Source organism: Rhopalosiphum maidis, chromosome 4, assembly GCF_003676215.2.
Source record: "Rhopalosiphum maidis isolate BTI-1 chromosome 4, ASM367621v3, whole genome shotgun sequence".
Classification (NCBI taxonomy): Eukaryota; Metazoa; Arthropoda; class Insecta; order Hemiptera; family Aphididae; genus Rhopalosiphum; species Rhopalosiphum maidis.
This window is the reverse complement of record NC_040880.1, coordinates 40,110,460-40,133,375: the sequence shown is the minus strand read 5'-3', so window position 1 is coordinate 40,133,375 and position 22,916 is coordinate 40,110,460. Positions and strand designations below refer to the sequence as shown.

At 28.5% G+C, this 22,916-nt stretch overlaps 1 protein-coding gene across 1 annotated transcript in view; it reads right to left on the bottom strand.

Annotated features, from left to right (window-relative positions):
• The window catches only part of LOC113556102 (homeobox protein orthopedia), a 36,966-nt gene extending 23,592 nt beyond the window's left edge, over positions 1-13,374 (bottom strand). The window contains exons 1-2 of the mRNA XM_026960849.1: positions 12,624-13,374; positions 8,808-9,283 (exon numbers count right to left, since the gene is read on the bottom strand). Coding sequence (XP_026816650.1) covers positions 8,808-9,283; positions 12,624-12,666 — 519 coding nt within the window. The 5' untranslated portion in view covers positions 12,667-13,374. The remainder of the gene's footprint in view (positions 1-8,807; positions 9,284-12,623) is intronic.
• Between the last annotated feature and the right edge of the window lie 9,542 nt (positions 13,375-22,916).

Below are 22,916 nucleotides of genomic sequence, written 5' to 3'. Positions count from 1 at the left end.
GATATATTGACAATGAATGAATTTAGCATGATTAAAAATATCATCATAGCAATATAAAATTCTATAATATTAGTTTTAATACTCGAATTAACCAAATCTAAACTTTAAAAATATTGATTGATACAATCACAGTTTTCTGTTAAATATTTTTACGAGAAAAGTTCATAGCTAAGTAGTAGTTTAAATAGTTTTTGGGAAAATAATTATATAAATATATTCTCTGAGGAATTTATTTTGACTTTTGATCTTATTATCCTTTTAAAATTTTAATGAATTAATTATTGTTTGAAATGAGTTATAATAAATTATGTTATTTTAAGAGTTTAGTACCTCGGAAGTTTTTTAATTAACTGGCAAAGAAATTTTTAGGATTTTAAATAATGGATGGTGTCATTTTAATATTATTTCAATCGGTGTACAAAATATATAAATCTAATATTGAAAGTAACTAATTAATTATTTTTAAATAACCATTTATTTAATAGTTTACATGAAAGTTTTTCACAAATTAAGTGTGAAATTATTTAATTAAAATTTTTTAAATGTTTTCAATAAAACATAATTTTAACAGTCGTGATTAAACGCTGTTTTCATTTTCTCAACTGACCCGCAGTGGCTGTAGATAGTATACACAACACACACACACACACACACACACTAATGACGTGATGGCATACCGTGTACGTAAATATTATTATTACATTATATTATTAATAAATTTGTATTCTGTGAAATCAATCAAAATCAAATGTGGAGGAAGTGCCATATGATAGAACTGAGCACATAGGGTGACGCGCGTTGTCACAAACACAGTTCCATTATATCAATATAAAAATGAATATAGTGTTTTCCCTACGGGACATAAGTTTAGTGAATAGGAAATAAAGAACGGTAGTCGCAGATGACATTATTTTGATAACTGCATTTAGAATCATTGTTTTATGATTTTAACATTAACAACGAGAGAATGAACTAAAAGTACTTAAGTATGGACAAGTAAATATACATAATACATTTATATAATCAATATTAACTTCTCTTGTTACACATTGATGTTCAAAATAATGCGGATATAAAATATAATATAAATAACTGGTGTACGATTATTTTTTTAAATTTCGAGGCAAAAATAATAAAGCAGTTCTTAGCAGATTCTATGTACAATATGGAAGAATATTTTATCTGGAAAATTAGAAAAACTATTATTTTTATATTACATTTCCATAATCAATACAAATGTGTTACATAAAACATTTCAAGCATTTTTTTTTACTTAACCAAAAATAGATTTTCATTAGTATCTAAACTGGTGTATGGTTATAGAGAGTGTTAATTATGTTACGAGTGTCAAGTATACACAATACTGATTGATGACTAAATGAAATAACGTCGCAGTCTCGCTATTCTTTTGAAAATAGTTGAATATTATATAACCTTTATGGTATCTAAACATTTTTTACATAATCTATAATCTATATAATTTTCAGAATTACAGTAAAGACAGTTTTTTAAAATTATGTCGATAAATATACTTATTATTTATTTTATATTAATTTAATTATTATTATTTACTATGCATTCTTCAAACCTATAAGTAGTATATTATGTCCAACAAATAATTCTGCAGTATTGATATGAATGTAATAGGTACTTGTATTTTATACGTATGAGTTACGTTTGCGTAGTGATGTTCTTTAAAATTATTGAGAGTATACTTAGCATATATCAACAACTTCAATTGAAAACTTTGGGTGTTAAAAAAGGATTCAATGTACTATCTTATAACTTAATTTACAACATTATATTAATTTTGTGATAAAAATAGATTTGGTCTTTTCAGCTCACCATAACATTAGCTATGCATTTGTATAATTATTATTATTGGTATAGTCAGTTATATAATTATATATTATATTATTGTCGATTCTATTAGACGAAAAATAACGAACGCCATTATAGTGCACATATTTCATTAGCGGAAAATAATTTTTGTTAGCTTAAAATATATTTTATTGGATTTTCAATAAAGAATTAAATTACTCACTACAGAAACTATTTTTTTTCGCAAATTCATTAAGATTTGAGAGTATATGTAGCATATACCCATGATCTTATAAATAATCTTGAGAGTGTACTTGTGTACTGCACTACTGCGTAAACAAATAAACCATATGAGAACAACACTGCGATTTGCGTTAAATAAACCATTGTAAACTATCAGAATATCGAGCTTAAAAAATAGTGATAATAAATTTATGGAATCCTATATCTAGTTATATTTTGAAATTTAAATAGCGTTTAATATTTATTTAATGGAACATCCGAACATAGTTAACTATACATTGCTTGTTAAATAGTAATTGTAATTACAAGTTTGATTAAAAATCAGGTGACAATATAGTTATAAATTATAATCAAAGGAAAAACTGCGATACAATTACGTTCTAAATTTATATCACACTATATTTACGAATATAGTCGACACTACCCATAGCATATTAGTATATATATATATATAGGTATTTTTTTACTCCGAATTCTGAAACTACCGTTAAATAGGGTATATATGAGTATAATATCGTATATACATAGCAATAGCCTTGTAGGTTTCTATAATATTCGTATTAAAGTTATTGACTACCTACATTTTTCATTACATGAAAAAATTAATAATTAACAAATTGCACTAGTAAAAAAATGAGAATATATGCAATCTTAAAATATTTAAATTTTAGTACTTATTCTTTCATCACTTTTAACTGTTTTATGAAAAAATATATTTAATTTTTAGTTTACAATTAAATAATATGAATGTTTTGTAAATAAATGTAAATTTTTAGAATTATACCAGATATACATCTATTTAGATTTAATTATGTTTTGAAATCACAAGCTATTGCATTTTGATTTTTTTTTTTATTATTATTTTAATATTCTTTTAAAATATTATGGGATTTTAAAATTTAAGAATTCGGTTGAACGTTAATTTTATGTACACATGTACACAAAACACAACGATTTATCATTAATGTATAATAAGAAAAATAATATACTAGATATATAGGTTTTATATTTATATATATTGCAGTATTGCACAATAAATAAATATGTATATATATGAGCAAAATAAACGCATTATTACTATTATGAGTATACTACGGTTTACAATAAAAACTAAATAATGTATTGCAATTTATTTTAGTAATGATACTGCAGTGCTTGCAATGTATTAATATAAGTACTCATCAGTAAGTAGTAATAACTATCTACAAAATACAATGTTTTTTTTTTAATGACGTTCTATCACATTATTTTACTGGATTTCTATATTATTACATTGCATAAGCTAAAAAGTTAATCTACTGTTTAACACTGTTCGATTATAATTATATGTATAAGTAAACATTGTGTACCTACTACCTATTATAATATGTTACATTTGGTATTTTAGTCCACAACACTAACATGTCGAGTTATCACTTTGTTTTGTCAAAAATAATGCTACGTCACACACGTTGCAAAATAATTTATTATTTACTTTTAACAGTAAGTTACTATCATAGGCACTTTACTGTAATATACGTAACTATTATATATGTGGATATAAAAATAATACATTTAAGAATTCTTTTAAATATCAGTAAAAATAACATATACCTACCTATAATAATTGTAAGAAATTATGATATGTACATAATAAACCTTTAATAATACCTATTCAGTATTTTATATAGCTAGTTCAGGGCTCATAAGTTGTTATATTATCTCTTATTATTTATATACTATATACATGAATAAATATATATTTATTATAAGTGCACTAGACGACATTTTGGTTGTACCTACAATAAAAAAAATGATAATATAGTAGTGGCAATATATGAAATATATATATATATATATATATATATATATATATGCATTAAAATAAATAAATTTAAAAAAGGTTGGCAAATGGTTACTGTTTTGTTATGCATCAGGTATCGAGTGGAACTAGTTATTGAGTAAATCACTATAATGGATTTTGTTAAATTTGAATTCAATGATAATTCATTTGAACAATGAAAAATTATTGAGCAAAGACTGTTTAAATGTTGGTAACCATGATTGCAAAATAATTAATTTAATAATAACATTGAATTTGTGTAAAATTTTTAGTTTTTCTTATTTTTTGTTTGTTTTTTCTAACTATAAAAAAAATACTGGAAGTTTTTAATTTTGAATTCTTTAAAGTACAAAATAGATTCGATTGTCTATTCAAAACCACCCTCAAAGTTGGAACATTTTATCGACTACTTATCTTATATCGTGTATACAAACACAAAACAACACACATTGTAAAATAAATACATATACATTCAGTCGGTTCTTATATATCTATAAGACCTAATTATTATCTAATAGCATAATATGTTTAATTGCAATATATTTTATAACAATATCTTACCATTATATTTTATACAATTCATTGTATTCAGGTATATATATATATAGTTGATAGGTTGATAGTTCTCAAAAAATAAATAGCAAATATAATAAAGTGACTGGAAAAAAAACTATTTAGTATATTAATATATTACATACATATTATATACTATGAACACAGTATATAGCTAGTCGTACGGTAGACGACAGGTTATACATTACATTGTGCTATACGCATTACACCCACAAACTGCAGCACATTACAATTTATATAACTACATATACAATATGCCTATATATTTATTGTTTATTAAAATCGTATACCAAAAGCCCGATTTACAAAATATATCTACCTAGCACATCGCTACACAATATACCTAATGTAATATATATACGTTCATCGGTATACATAATATATAATATTGTAATGTAGTATACGGGTCGTAGATATACGTAAAAAAATATATACATAGCTGTTCTCGTATATATAATACGTATATTAATAATATATATATATAGGCATGCATAGTTTATATTATACATATGTATACTATATAGTATGCTATGTACACGAAAAAAGTTTTGAAAACTTGAACATAACGCGAGTTTATTTGATTAAAAATCGTTTTCCACGAGTTTCCCGAAAAACGCAAAACGGCGCGGTTTCGAAGGTTTGGCGGCAACGATGACTGGGAGGTGCGGCAAAAAAAAAAATTCTTATATACATAATAATATAGGTATTATTTTATGTGGCGTTTGTGCGGGGAAGCGAACCGTCGAAACAGTAGTGTACGCGGCGCGGGGAAAGCAATCTGCGTGTTTGATAAACAGTCGTGAGGATTTGGGTTGATCACTGTTTATTAGGTATAGGCGCTGCTGCACGGATGGGGGAGAATATATAGGGTCCGTTAAAACTGCAAGACTCGGTACCGTCCTGATCCTGGTCCTGGTGCGGAGGAGGGGTGGTACATGGCTGTACGGTTGTAGGATGAGATGGGTTGAGATGTGTGGGTCTGTAGGTGAAGAGTGGAGACTGTAGCGAAGGGATCGGTGGGTGTTATTTGCGCCGCCGGAGGGAGCCGATGGGAGGCCGTGGTCGCGGCGAAAAGGTGACAACGACGGGGGACGGGCTTGGTGCGCTACACGCCTTCCGCTCGGTCGGCATCGGGCGGGCGTACGGCGTTAATATCGTATATAACGCGCCGTTCGCCCAAAGTCGCATCGAAACGACGACGTGCACAACTTTTAGGTTAGGTTTTATTCGAGCCGCTGCCGTTCAAAAACAGACACTTCTGCAATCGACAAAAGCAATCGGACGGCACGCGCCAGACAATTGTAAATAGTACAAAATATAAATATTATTATTGTTGTTATTATTATTATTGTTATTGTTATTACTTATTGCATACGCGCGAAACTCGCCATGTCCGTTTCCGGAGTAATAATAGTGTTCGTTATGTACATAACAGTATGCAGTAAATGTTATAAATTTATAATGTTATCATCAATTCTATTTCTCCGAATGAATTTTGTGTACTTAACAGCTTTTTGCATGGTTTATAAGGTTGTCACATTTTTTGTATAATTTCAAATTTGTATGAGGAAAAGCGTCACTTTTCTCCTTCAATCGCTAGTTTTAAGTGTTTTAACATTTTATATTTTCGTAACTGGAATACCACACATCACAAACAAATACACAAAAATAGCCATCACTCTATACGATATAACTACGTTTTTTAATAAGGCAAAGCTATTTTAGTGTTACAAATTGGAATAAATAACTGATGAACTTATCAGTTAGTGATAAATGAAAACAACAATATTGTCGTAAGAGAATGAGAAAATGTATAAAAAAAAAAAAAAAAATTAAGCAAGTGGATACCGCTCTGCTGTACATTGGGTGTTGAGTGCAATTCGTTATTATTGAGTAAATCACTATAATGAATTTCGTTAAATTTGAATTCAATAATAATCCATTGTAAATGATGAAAAACGATTACGAGCGAATCTATCTAAATGATGGTTACCATAGTTACAAAATAATTATTTTAATGATAATATCAAATTTTTTGTTATTTGCATAAAAATATTTGTTTATCCTTGATTGTTTCTTTGTTTTTCCCGATCATAAAAAAAAGTACAAGGAATATTTAATTTTGATCTTTTTAAAGTAAAAACTAGATCCAATTTTCTATCCAAAATTTTAAATTACTCTCAAAGTTAAAATTTAAAGATTTTATCGATTATTTATCGTGTACACGGACACACAAAAACATACATCATTATAAAATCAATACATATTATACATTCGTTTCGTTCAGAATCTAATAATTGCAATCACCAAACTGCAGGGTAAAGAATAATTAATGCATTTTTTGAGTCAATCAAGTAATTAACTTGATTTTTTATCGTTTATCAAAATAATATTGTTTTTCCACTAGACATTTTTAGTCAAAGACGAAATAAATAAATAAATTATTAATTTCTGGTAAATAGCCGTCTCAAACATATATATAATGTCGGCCAGGCTCAAGATTGGGCTTCTGGCCCAGTGAATTTTATTGGACTTTGATGCCGTATACAAACTAAAAAAAAAGGTTCTGCCACTTAATATTACAATAAAATCATTTTATTTTAAATTCAATTGTAATTCACTATTTTAAATTTGTTTGTTATTATAATAATTAGAGAAAAAAAATCAACAATGTTTTTTATACTTTTTTTTTATAGTTTGTATATACATAAAATAGAAAATAATATACTTGTGCCAACAAACATATAAATAACATTAATTAAATAAATTATAAATTTGTATTAAATTAAATATGTATAGTTTTTTAAATTTAATACTGGAAGCCGCAAGGTCCTAGCATATTAATAATTTCATCTTTATTTAAAGATTGAATGATCTTTTTTTGACAAACACTAACAGACAAAAATCCAAAGATATTAACATATTATAATCAAAGATCTAAATTTAATTTTTAAAATACTTATCACACTTATTTTATGTGCAAAGACTTATAACATATATTCAAATGCTATGCAGTATACATAATATGTTGAATTATTCAGACGTTGTCGTCGATGAAAGGAATTTGAAATGTCTTACTCTCGAGACTCATAAGTAGTAATAAAAATATATATTATCCCATTTGACTATGGACACCAATATTGAAAAATATCCTCTAAGTCTAAGATTCACGATAATTGCTTAATAGTCGAATGGGTCAGACTGACATTGAAGACAGGTATTCTTTTTTGCGTGTATATATATATACTATATAATACCCGTATACCGTAGTTTTTATTATAATTAGTACTTAAATTATTAATTATAAATAGGGTATATCGTGTACTTATAATAAAATAGTTATTTGTATCTTTAAGTAAAATAAAAAATACACTTAGGTATTATACCTCATTATTTATATTTGGTTGTTTTTATGTATAAATATACTCGCATAAATATTTTAGTTTGACGATAATGATTAATTAGCATTCCACAACATGAAGTATCATTTTTAACTTGTATGTTCAAATATAGATATAATTTAAATATTGCATGTCCAATTTAAATATCTATATGTATAATATAGTTTTTTCAGTCTCGTTGATTTTAAAATATTGATTTTAAGTGGTGATTATAAGTACGAATACTATTAACTGTGGCAAATGATGTAATTGTATTTATCTTATACTTAGTGCCGATAGTGGCCGAAAAAAGTTAATTTTTTCTTCTTATTGTGTTATTATAATTTATAAGTAGTGATCATCATTTTTTTTAAATTTTGTATTTTGTATTTTTTTTTTTTTTTGGCCAATAGGTAAAGTATTATAATATATTTTTTAATAATATCGCAAATTTAGTATATTATATTAAATTGTGTACAATAAAACTGCAAAAGTTTCGATGACTATAGACTTGTGGGTATACATATGGCCAAATGTAATTACTTTATAATATGCGTACAGATTAAATAATAACTTGGCTTTCAAAATAAATCATACTGCAGTCAAAATAAAAATTTTCAAAACAATATATTATACCTAATAATATATCCTAACAGTAACATATTACCGCCGTCAATACGGTTAGAAGAATTATAATTTATATATGCTCGAGTTCGATTACATAACAAAGGACAAGTCGCAGTAATATTGTTTGATCTAAACCTCGATTCATTTGTCTAGAAAAGTTATTATTATCTTTAGTTATACGGTCAAACCCAGAGCTCTAACAGGCTCTAATCCAAATAGGTCTAATGGTATTCCAGCCGAATGCAGCTATGGGTCTGTTGACCACCCGATGGATATCGCATACAATATAATATTATATTCTTTGCGGCGAATAAAAAGTAAATATTATTTTAATATATTACCTGTACTCGGGACTCGGTGAGACCGATCCGCATGGCGATCTCCTCGCGCATGAAAATATCCGGATAGTGGGTCTTGCTGAAGCATCGCTCCAGCTCGTTGAGTTGTGCCGGTGTGAACCGGGTCCTATGTCTCTTTTGCTTGTTCGGCTTTCCGGCGTCGTCGCCGTTGAGCCCGCCGCCGCCACCGCCGGCGGCGGCCACAGCGGCGGCAGTGGCCAGCCCGTGACCGGCCGCGGTTGACAGGTCAAAACCGCCGCACGACAACCGGAACGGTCCGCCACCGCCACCACCACCACTTCCGGCGCCAGTGGACAGCTGATGCGGCGGTGATGGGCCGTTGCCTTGCTGCAGATGACCGTTACCTGTGCCGCCGCCGAGTCCGTGACCACCACCGACGTCGTGTGCGCCTCCTCCGCCACCACCGGTCTGTAACTGGTGTAACGATCGGTGTTTGAGACCATCGAAGTCCTTATGGCCTGTGGTGCGCAAACGACATCAACGATAAAGAAAAAAAAACACGTCAATATATTTTACATGATGAGAGAGTATATTTTACAAAATTACAATGCATATATTAATACCATACAAATGTATTGCATATAAAAATTAATATGATATATTTTACCGTATAAAAATGTTCGTATGTACCAACAGGACTTAATATATAGGTAGGTGCGTAACGGCCGAGGAAAATATACAACAGTAGCCGATAATAAATACACACGTGTGAGTGCGTGTGTGTATTAGGACGTCGATATTATTTGTGGCTGGACTGAAGACTGAACGGATGTTAAAAGGAATGACGACGATGCCGCCAGTGCAAGGCAACGTGATGATGTTATGCGAGCGAGCGCGCGTACGTTGCGGTAATACGCGTGGTAATGATGCGATTGTCACGGGGCTAATTTGGCGTCGCAAATTAAATTTAACCGACCGCCCGTCCAATCAAAACCTGAGTTTTCCAATATAATCAACCGACGCCGTTGTGCGGAATACGCATACGAGTGACGGGATGAGGTGCACACGATAACAACGATAAACTTTTACTAGTGTGTATTATGCACCAGGTATATTGCACCTATATATATATATTATAAATAATATAATGTATAGGTGTTAATGTGTAAAATACGCCCACACAGGACGATTTATCAATCGTGCTCACCTCCCTTTTTTTCCAATAACGCGTAGCTATTCAAAAGCCTGATTTTTTGAATTTTTAAATATACCTATAGTCTATAGGTAGGTACCTATAATAATTACCATTTATTCATTCAAACATTATTCAAACATTTGTGATTTTTTGTTATTCGAACAAATTCATTAGTAAAAGTAATAGTGAGAGTAATCGTGCTCGGTGAATTACCCTGTATAGGCTGTACGTACGTAGGACATGGGTATGCATAGGCCGGAAGGCGGGATATGATGAACATGAGTACTCATCGTTGTCCACGCGGACTCATCGCGTCGCCTGTGCCCTATAATAATGGTTATATATCATTTCGGTTTTCTAACTCTTACTCTTTTTCTCAATCGGTTACCATTATGCCCTCAGATGAAATACAATTTAATATTATATTGTATACAATATAATTATATCATATTGTAATTTTGGTCTGCGATACTAATAAATCGACAACTGTTTTAATTATTATATATTTTATATAAAGGTGTATAATTGACATAATATTTCCAACCTGAAACGACAACATATTGCAATTTTTCGGTTCTTATAATATATGTACATGAATTGTGGAAAGTAATGTTTGCACTTCGCGTTACTTATATAAATAGAAAATAGATACGGAAAAATTCATTTTTTAACGATTTTGCAATCATTTAAATATAGAAAACAATTAGATACAAAAAGAGGTTATAGCAAAAACGATTTTCATGCTCTCCGTGGAACTTAAAAAAAAATGTAGTATTATTATTTGTAATTTCATTTATATATATGGTTTCTATATTAAATCTATATTATATTATTATAATATAATAAATATATTAGTGAATTTCATTTACACACAGGGGTGTCTTGAGACTTGGCTATGTGTAGGAGAAGGGGGGTTAAATAAAAAAAAAAATTAATATTAATTTAAATGGAATTCAGAGATACAGAGTGTATACTAGAACCATTTTTCGAATCTAAACGTCTGAAATACACGATTAAACAAAAAATAAAAGAATAATATTGAAAAAGAGAAATCATCACCATCGCCATCCCCACCTTACGCCACTGCTTACAAGTATAGGTAATATAATAACTGTATAATATGTAAACCTATAGGTACCTACTCAAATATTGGTACATATTATACTACGCATACGTAATAATAAATAGGTACCTATATTTAATATACCTAACCTAATGTAGTATGTTATATTACCTGGAGAGTATCCGTGTATTTATATTCTGCAAGTTTTTTTTTTATTGTTCTAGTATACCTATAATAATAGTATTGTGTTTGCGTGAAAAAATTACCATTTTGTTTTATTTATTTTTTAAAACTTTAGGCTTTCACGCATCTGCTCAACTTTATATTTATTATAAGAGCGCATTTACTGATTTTAAGTAATTTAAAATACCATTTCGTTATCTATACATTATAATATATATAAGTACCTATATATATAATATCAAAGGCGGGTATATTATAAGCTATATAAAGTATAGAAATGTTGTAATGCATATAGTTATATTATATTATATGGTCGTAAAAATTTAAGTGAACATTTATTACTGTTCATAGTTCATGCAATGTCCATGTCAGTCAATACAATACCTACTGACAAAACATGGCATATTTCATCATATGGCCACTATCATATATTTTACTAATTTTGTCGTTTCTTTTTAAGTCGGCATTCAACCAAATAACAGCTGAATGTTAAACAAATACTGTATATCAACGAATATAACTTATAGGCCGAAATAATATAATAACGTGTTCATTACCCATAATCAACTTTTAGGATATTTTAAACGAGTAAAAATGTTAAATGCGTGTCAAGTAAATATTGTTGAGAATTAAATAATTTGTCTATTATTTATTAAATTTGTACTTTGAACGAAGCCAATTAAATAATTTATTAATTTTAAACATCATGAAATATCAGGGAAATCATACTTAAGCATTGCCTTAAAAGTATCTTACAAAATCCAATAATAATTATTGTTTATTAATAAATTTAATGAGTTGGTATAATGGCACTTAAAATTGTTTAAATATTTTATTCTTATTAGATTTTAGGCATTGCATAAGATATATCATGTTTTAGGGTGCATTAATTATATGTATTTTAAATTCAAATTATTATTTTTAATTATTGTAATAGTTGCGATTAATGTCACTTTTCAACATGTAAATTATATTATTATGTATTTTGCGTAGTATAGCTATATAGTAGCTATGTTTGTATATATACAATAAATAAATTTGGAACCATTTACACTGTTTACAATTGCATTACCTATATCTACATGGTTTTTGAAGAGCACTTAAAGATCATTAATAACATTTAAACTGGTAGTTATTAAATATATGATTTATATACGTTATACGTACCTATCTACAACCTTATTGGAACTCCATCACAATTATGTATTCAAAATAAAAATTAGTTATAATTTATTTTTGACTCGACGATTTAATTTATAATACACGGTTGACGTTTTAACGATATAATTACCTAATAATCATAATATTTGTATAATATATTTAAAAAAATATGGGCGCGAACACTATAAATCATAAATATACGTTTATTTTCTCATATTATAATATAATTGTACATTATAATATATATTATGCTTACCGCCGACATTGTTCGGGCCGATTATACTGATGTTGTTTAGCATGTTCGGCCTTAACCCCGGCCTAAACGGTATCGATGACAGAATTGTGATCGATTTTTAGTTCTCGGCGTTCGCAAAAAAATGTATCTAGGCGATTTTATCTAGAACCACGACGAGGACGGTTTTGGTAAGACGAAAAATCGCTAAACACTGTCGGTTGTCGATCGCGTGGCGGTAACGCCTGACCCGCAACAGCCGAACGAACCACCGACGGCAGACGTCCCTCGAGGAGGGCACGGCCGACGGTTGGCCGAGGTTGTCATAGACGCGGCGGTGATCGCGAGTGAAAATCTTTGTGTCCGATCGGCAGTGGACGGTGCACAAACAGTGATGTGGAGGATAACGTCAACTCGCGAACGGACACCGACTGTCACTATTATTGATATTATTTTCGTTGTGTCTTACATGCACTGGCGCGAATGGTATGCCGCGGAGACGACAATATGTTCGAACCGCGAAGACTTTATATATTATTATATTTGAGTAGGTACACGATAAAATATGATATCTGCACGCGCGCTGCGAGCGATATATATCGACGACGGTATGATGCGATACGTAGTACTAGCGCGTGTGATGTAACCACGACGGCGCGGGTGTTGCATTCGAAAAACGCGTCAGCGACACAGCGGCGGCAGCTGTTTGTATGGCTCGCGCCGGCATATACCTATATCGCGGCTGCGGCCCCCGGCGGCGGCCGCCGTTCGTCAGCGACGCGCGTCGTGCCGAGAGGCGTTGGCATCACCAACAGCAGCATCCGGTCGCCGCTTTGATTGGACCAATCGGCGGCCGACATGGGCGTGGTCAACGTCGGACCCGGGAGCCCCGTCGACACTGCACGCCACACGTTCGCGGCCGTTCACTCGCCGTCCACCCGCCGACCGACGCCACCGCACCGCCGGTGGGCACCACCGCCGCCGTCGCTTGGTGGCCCGCGGCACTCGAGTAAATGAGATAGTTATGCGAATTGAAAACGAATGAATCCTAAACGCGACTGTGGACGGGGTGGGGTGGGGGGGGCGAAAGGGAGGGGAGCGAGCGAGTGAGACTCGGTGGACGGAGAACGTGTAAAAAACCCCGAGTCGTGGCAAGAATAGTGGAGTGAAGTGAATAACTTTGCTCGGCGGGCGTGCGGGGAGCGAGTGGAAAGCGCTCACTGTTTTTCGTATTTTTTTTTTTTTCATTTCTACCGAATTCCCAGGTACACAATATTATACCTACAGACGGGCTAATGAAATATTGATTAGAGTGGGTATAACGTCAAGTGCCGCGCGTCTATACCGAGGGAGCAGGTTTTCGTCCTGTAAATATATATATGTGTGTATATATCCCGATTTTTCTTTTATTTATTTGTTTTATTTTTACCGTCGTCATACGGTTTATTTGTTTTCATTGAGCCCATATGTATTCTTAATATTATATATAATGTATACGTATGATGTCGTACGATTAAATTAAGTGCATGCCCACACACATATCATATAATACATATATGCAAACGGCTGCATTCGCAATATGAATTTATTGCACGCTGGTAGATATTCAGAATCAGAAACGACATAATAATATTATATTATAGATAATAATAATAATATAATATTGTATAAGCATTCTCTCTGCGAATTCTACTCTTAATATATATATATATATATATGTACACATATTAATATATTATTATTACATACGTATATAATATTGGTATACCTGCAGCTTCTGCAGCCCCGACTTCAATGTGACCGTTTTTCTCTGCGGACGAAATATTTGTTGGTCCGATATCTGTTATAAGTAATAATAATAATTCATTTTACTTCTCACTTTTCCCGTAACATATATATGACTTACATTTCGACAAAATTATCAAAATTATTTAAATATGTACTTAATTATTGTTACTTGAACGTTAAACATATTATATATTTAATATTTATATGTATATTATTTGTACGGTAATAAATAATTTCTACTATAATTTGTTTATGTATTGACTGAAAATACTCTACATATATATAGGTATTAGGAGGTACTCGTATGTTAGTTCAATTTAAAATTGTTATTATAAAATACTAATAGATATTTATTATTTGGTATATTAAATTTATTCATTATAACGATATACAGGGATCAACGATTCTATATTATATACCTTATAAGTTATAGGAATAGCTAGGTAGGTATACTTATAAACTATTATTATTTATTATTACAATTAAATCTACAATATTATTTAAGCTTGATGGTACTTTACACGTTTGAAAAATTAAACAATTATTTAAAGGAGGTACACTATATACAGTTAAAATGATAAATAATAATATTATAGTTATTGATTATACGTGCAGTCACGAATATGGCGTGATTGACGATTTAATTAAGATTCTTGACGAATCTATAAAATAATATATAAATGATTTATGAGTTAAAACACAAATTATATGAATTATGCATGTTATAACAATTTAAGATAACTGTTAGCAATGTATAATATAATATGACCGCTTTTAATATTATGATCAACACAGAAATCACTACAAGTAAACCGAAATTAAACTTTAAATTAACTAAATTATTTATTTATTTTAGTTTAATTTTTACTCTTATCTTGTATACAATGCAAAAATTATTATAACATGTAATAACATATTATGATTTTATTTATTTTTGTATTAACTATCAGTTAACTCATAATTATAAAATTATTTTAATATGGGCATCCGTTTAATATGGGCAAATGTTCTGGTCCCAATAATACAAATAATTAATACAATTAATTTCGGTTTTTATGGGCAACCACTTAATGTGCCCAAACAGAGCTGGTCCCAATGTGCCCACATTAAGCAGAATCCACTGTAATAAAATGGCGAATGTGTGATATTAACTTATCGCTTGTATATAAGAACATTGCATTAGGTAAATGATATTTAATATTATATTTAAAAGCAAAGGTTCCAAGCAAAAAAAAAAAATTCAATAGGTTTCACATAGGTACCTACTTCTCAAGTATTTATAGAAAAATAAATTAATATTTAATAAAATAATATACATACACCAATAATACACCAACATCTAACATATTGAGTAGTAATATGAATAAATTATATTTTGTATCATAACTCCAATATTTTCCGAATATTTGTGATTTCTTAAGTGCTTATACTGTTTTTAGTCTTGAAAGTACCTTCGTGGGTAATACTACATTTATTTTATAATAAGTTGTTCTTATGATAACATCTTATTAAATGTATGGGTGCCTACCGTTTAGTCTTACATGGGAATTTTGATTTTAACCTCCTCAGAGTAATAAATAGATTTGTTTTTACTTTAAAAAAAGTATTGAAGTTGAAAATCGAATAATTTTTTCTTCTATAAATCGTGTGTCTATAATATAAACATAGATACACAAAAAAAAACACACACACACACACACACATCATTGTAAAATCAATACTTAATTAAATACTTCGTCTAAAATCTAAAATAAACAAATGTTTTAATATATATCCATGTATATAGTATATATAGTGTGTATATAATTTTATCGACAATTTTATTTTGACAAATTTTTGTTGAGTGGGGTGGTTGGCAAATGATGATGAATAACGATGTTACAAGGATTCGCACTAAAAAGGAATTCCCCTAGGGACCGATCAGATAATTATTCTACTTTATCTTAAAGTTCTACTCTTAGCGGGTCGCCGAATAAATGTTTAAAATAATATCTAAGTGTCTTAAATGTAATATATGTAAAATATTTTATCTGTACAAATATAACACAAGTACCTAAATAAAATTTATTTTTTATTTATTTTCATAGTTCAAAATTAATTTTGGATATACAGTGAAACCTCCCTTAATGGACACATCAAAGTAGCTAGTGTAAACCTCCGAATAGCGGACGTTTTTATGGGTATTGGGATATTTTCAACACTGTTATACAGGAGAACTTCTAAATACCGAACACTCTAAATAGCGAACACCTCTAAATAACGGACCAAATTACGGCTAGAATTTTCGGTATTTAGAGTTTTCATTGTATTATATTTTAGTGCTTTGTTTATAAATACTTATTAATAATTGTGTACGCTTTAGATCATTCTAATTGAAATAAACCCAAATTTATTATACATAATATTCTTACATATTTGGTAAATAAGTACATATTTTTAGTAATTTTTGATTTTCGCCGACGTTTAACATCATATTATTATATATTATTAGACATTGTCCGTATAAAATAAATAAATAAATAAATAAATCATCTGCTTCGTCTAAAACAACAAGATATGTAATTTTTGCAGACAAAGATATTTTAATAGAAATAACTCAACAAGGATCTCTGGGAATTGAATACACTCCTTCTGATATAGTGAATAAGAATTATTTTCTTATCACATATATTGATGTAAAACAGTCTTTTAGCCAATAAAAAAGTAGGTTTGGTTTCTGGCCAAACTGTCGTAATTTTTTATTTGCAAACCTTTAGCAATATGTTGTTTCTCGTTGCTTTGTTCCGGAATAATATTCATAATTTTATATACCTAGTAACTACATCATTTGTATTAGATACTAATTATAATTATAAAATATTTATATTTTTGTAATTTTCAATACAAATACATTTTTTTAATATTTACATATTTTAGATTTTTTATTCCATATTTTAAGAAAAATTGATTCATATATAAGTACAATGTACATATATATCGATTTTTTTATTATAATAAAATCCGTTCCCTACTTATTAATTATATACCTAAGTAAAGCATATAGGTATATAATATATATTATAAAGGTACAAATAGTGATAATCTTAAATGTTTATCAGTATCAACTATTAAGCACTATTTTACAGTATACATTAGAATATATTATATTTATTTGCTATTAAATTCCAAAGCAGAATATTTTTTTGAGAATTTCAATTTCAATATATAAAAATCGAATTTTGAAAGAGTAATTAATTAGTTATAACTTTTTAAGTATTTAAAGTTTCGATGAGCGGAGTTGTAATGGACCAACATTTTTCAGAGTACCCCTGTGCTACTTCACTCGGCTCAACTAAACTTTAAATATTTATAACTAATTAATTATTATATAATTTGTGCTTCTACACGTTTCATAAAAATTATTACATCATATGAAAAATCGTTCAAGTGTTATATTTATATTTTGTTTAGTTTAATCAGTAATCGGTATTTAATTAAGTATATACCTATCAATATATTATATTATCATAAATGTCATCTACCTCATGTTTTTAATAATTTGTAGGTAATTCATTAAATATTAATTTGAAGGTGGGGGCACAACATCTTGAAATGAATAAAACTAGGTAGGTACTTTAATACAATGCAGGTTTTATAATATACAGTAATTTTCAAACGTTCAATAAAGACATCTAATTGAAATATTCAAAATATTTTATATAAATTGATGGTTTAGTTTTTCCTTTTATTAATATTTAACTAATAAGTAATATAAGCATCGATATGTGTAAATTTGTTAAATACAAATTAGTATTCAAATATAAAATCGAATTAATATTAAAAATAACAAGTTATACTATTTTCCTAAGTTCACGCAAGCACATAATAGTATTATAATAATATTATGCATATGGAAAGGAATCGTGGATGCACTAATATTATGATTATAGGTACAATAAAATACATAACTGTCTAAAATTTGTAATACAGTAATACACCTACGTACAACTACCTTATCTCCCACATAGGTTTTCCAATACAGTATGATTTATTGATATCCTCCTAGGTACAATATAATATTCAGTATAATAATGTATATACACGTCTAACAAAATCATGAAAAATTTATATTATTGAGTTTTGTTTCAATATATATCCTTTATGTGTGGAATTTAGAACGGAATTTCTGAAAAATTATTTTTAATTTTTATAATATATAATATATTCTTTATTGGAATAAAACGTAATTGATTTTAATAAACTGCAACAATACTTTTTCAAGTGTATGAATATAATTAAAATTAAAGTACAATTAAACTCTTAAAAATAAATTTTCAATAAGTACATATCAAAATTACTAATTACTTATTAAAAATTACAAAACTCTATTTTTTTTACTGTTTTTTCAATTATATATTTATCTCATTGTCTATATTAATACAATATTATACAAATACCAACATTGAGTATTTGTACTATTTTTAAATTATATTACATATAGTAAACGATTTATTTAAACATAATATAACGATCGTCAATCACAGATATATGGTATATAGATACTATACTTATATTACTTATAGGTTTATTATCTGGTATCTGCAATGTAGTTATTAATAATTAGATATAACCTGAATAAAGTATATTTTAATAATTTCCTACGCACCTACTAATATTTTTTTTTATCAATAATGCGTTTTATTTTACAATTTTTTAGTTACTGCGAACATTTAAATATTGTTATTGTTACATCAATATTTCATTTTTATTAGTTTTCACAGGCCATGTAGATCAATAAATCCCAGACTCATCCTTCACCATTTCCCCTACGAACTCCTTTGTGTTCATTAATTAACGGAACGTCAAATCAAATTACACGCTATACCTGAAACACGTGCCTGCCACTGGCACGTGGCCTAAACGACTCTATATACACCCACACACAAACACACACACATTCACCTACCCTTTGCGCTTTTGCTGAAAGATCTTGCCCCCCTTCCAGTACTCACAGTCCCTGGAAAAATTCCTGAAACATTAAAATGACGTTTTCGTTTGATGCTCAAAGTCTCGTTTATTAGTATTGCTACAGTTTCTGCAGGTATACTGACACTTGACTTTCGAGTAGCGTGCGTTGCACATATTCGGTCGGTGCCCGGGAATGGAATTTTTAATAATAGAAGTAATAAAAAAAAACCACTCATAACAATATCGTATATGACGTAGGTACCTATGTATATATAAAAGTATTAATAAATAATAATACTACATCATAAGTGGAAAAGAGGAGTATAATATTTTGTATTATTGTTTACAGAACAGTGAAGTTGGAATTTGAAAATACGAAGTAGAGTATGAGTAATAATTATTATAATAATTTATTATTGTACAAAACCTATATTCATAGTTTTATTTATTAACAAAAACGTTTAACTAACAAAATAACAACTTTTAGCCTATAGGTAGGTACCTAGGTTAGGTTAAGTTAGATTAGGTACATCATATTATAAATTAATATAAATATAATGCTTTCGTGTATTTAATTTATAAATTTCAATATTGTTAGATTGTATACCTTAAACATTACTAATATAATCATTTTACATTTAAAATTGCAGATAAAATAAAGCAACTTTTTTTTTTTTTTTGGTAGCACGGTGAACACATTAAAAAAATAAAATAAGATACCTACATTAATCAAATTAAGGCACTCGTTTCACTTCTCATTCTGAAAGACATGTTTTATGGTAAATAATCGATTTCAAAAAACAATATGGTCAATGGCCAAAAGCATATATATATATATATATATATAGATAATATGCACGGCTGGACACTTGAAACTACTCCGTGCCACCTGCACTACAACATCGAGGAGTTCAATTTATATAACTATTTAAGTATATAATTATATGTGTAGTGGTGTAATACCTCAAACAGCCGGGGTCGACGGGTAACTACTGACCAAGTTATGTAATGTGTGCTATGTGAATGTGTATATTTGTGCGCGAGTGTGTGTGTTAATTCCGACTTAATAATCATAGAATATTTTTTAATTTATTTTGGGTATTATTCAAGCAAGATTGCGATTATAATTATGGCATCTTTTTATGATTTTTAATTTATATTATTTTGTTTATAAATAGGTATAGTAGAAGTAATTTGAATCAATTTTTCTTCTAAAATACTGTATTTTAGAGGTTATCAAGCGTTGATAGCTTCAAAAGTGTTTATAAAAAAATAATTTTAAAACCGGTATTATTATGGTCATTTTGATTTAGGTGTCTTATGACTTAAGACGTTGATGAATGAAGTTAATGAATTACACTTCATTAATATTTAATACTGTGCAATGTTTTTAAAAGCAGGAAACACTATTGTTACTTTAGGTTTTATTATTTACTATCTTCCTTTCACCAAAATGCAAAACAAGTCAGGTTTAGTAAAAGGGTGGTTTCACTTTTGCTAGATCATTACCGGTTAAGGGCGAGTTCCCTCTGAAATAATGAAACGTTAAAACTGTGAAAATAGGAAAAAACAATAATGTATAGAAAGAACTATATATGTGTCGATGATGGGTTTAAGCGTTTAAAAGGCACACGGAAATGACTAATCAATTTGCAAACTATTATTTCGTTATACTTTTAATTTAAAAAGTTAGTTAGGTACCCTTACGAGGTTATTATTAATTTTATCTGTGTAAATAAAAATTGAATCTAATTGATTAGATATTTGTTATTGATTATTCTTAGTTCCGTGCTTCATCTGATCGTTTTAAATGTGTTCATCATAATTAAAAATAAACAATAATATGTTTTAAGTGATAAAAGCAGTTTCTGACATGTTTAAAAGACATAAAAAGAAAAAAAATCAAAAGATAACCTATCTAAATGTACAAATTATTTCTTATAAAATGTACGGGAATTGATAATTAATACATTTTATACTAATTATTTAATCAACGATTATGGTAAAACGTAGTATGTATATTGTATCGCAATAATAACAATTGACCCTATAATTCCCAAACATCTCCGTCTTAATTAATTTCATAGTCGACTATTCAACCGATTTACTCGACAAGTCCGACAAGATATAACTCTCGTCTCTCCCTACCATATCAATTTTACATAGTATTTAAGTAGCATTAATATTTATATTATAATTTGTGCATATCGTTATACCTCAATTTTAACTACATATATGATGTAATTTTTCAAAATCGCCCTGCAATGGACACTGTCACATAGTGATTACTTATAATATAATAATAATTGTAATAATTCAAAATATTACAACTATTTTTTTATCATTAAAAATGCGAATTAGTGCTAATCTATTACTACAGATTATTATTACGTATTATAATTTATTTTTGTTTATTCTCGTTCTAAGAGTATCTATTGTTGTTCTACGATAAATCAAAAATTATTTTGACTTTCAAGTTTATAAAACGTAGATATCTGTATAGTTTATTACATACCTATATAAATATAAATATAATAATGTTTTCCTATGTATAATATTTTTTGTTATTGTTAACATTTATAGAATTCAATAACCTAGGAAAATATTTATGAAAAAATAATAAATAATCTATGAAACAATTATTATTATTTATTATTAATATTAATAATTATTAATCATTATTTTTCCATTACTTAGAATCTCTAATTAAAATATATTAATTTGTTATTAATTATATATTTATATATATTAATTGGAAATCGAACTATAATAATACCTATTATAACATTATAATACATATGCTAACATATTATAATACATTATGCATACGTGTGCTCATTCTCATACAGTCATATGTGAAAGTCAATACATTATTATATACCCTTGTGTGATGATTAAACCATATCCATGTTAATAAATAGTAATACTACCGTCTACCATCAATATTAAATTAAAATTATTTTCAATGACAATAATGCTGTGCCACGTGTCAATAAATGGTTTGCAAATCGGTTGTCGTGAATGGACACGTGTCATAAAAACAAGTAACAATATTTGTAACAAAATACATTATTAGCGCGTTGTCGTTTTAATGTGAAACATAGCTATTTAAGCAATTTATAATAGTGAGCGATATTTGATCAGCTGATAACTTAATAGAAAGTCAAAATAAATACAAACTAAATTATAACTAATAATTTATAATTTGTATTCGTATAGGATACCTATTAACAATTGAATGACTGTATAGTTAAGTTATTTTTAATATAACTTAAGTAAAACTGTTTAAAGTTTTAATATGTTCAATAATATTTTGTATAGGCATGGGTTATCTTTCATTATCAGAACATTAGTATAAATCATGGAAATAATAAATATAATGCATTCATATGTACATAATCTGATAATAATATATCAATTATAATTTATAAAAACTGATTTAAAAATTATTTTATTTTTAGAGGTTTTTGAATGAAAATTTAAACTCAGTTGATTTTATTATTAGATATACTACAGAAACATAAAGTATATACTTATACATAAAGTAAGTTCCTGAAATATTTTTGGTTGACTAAATTATTG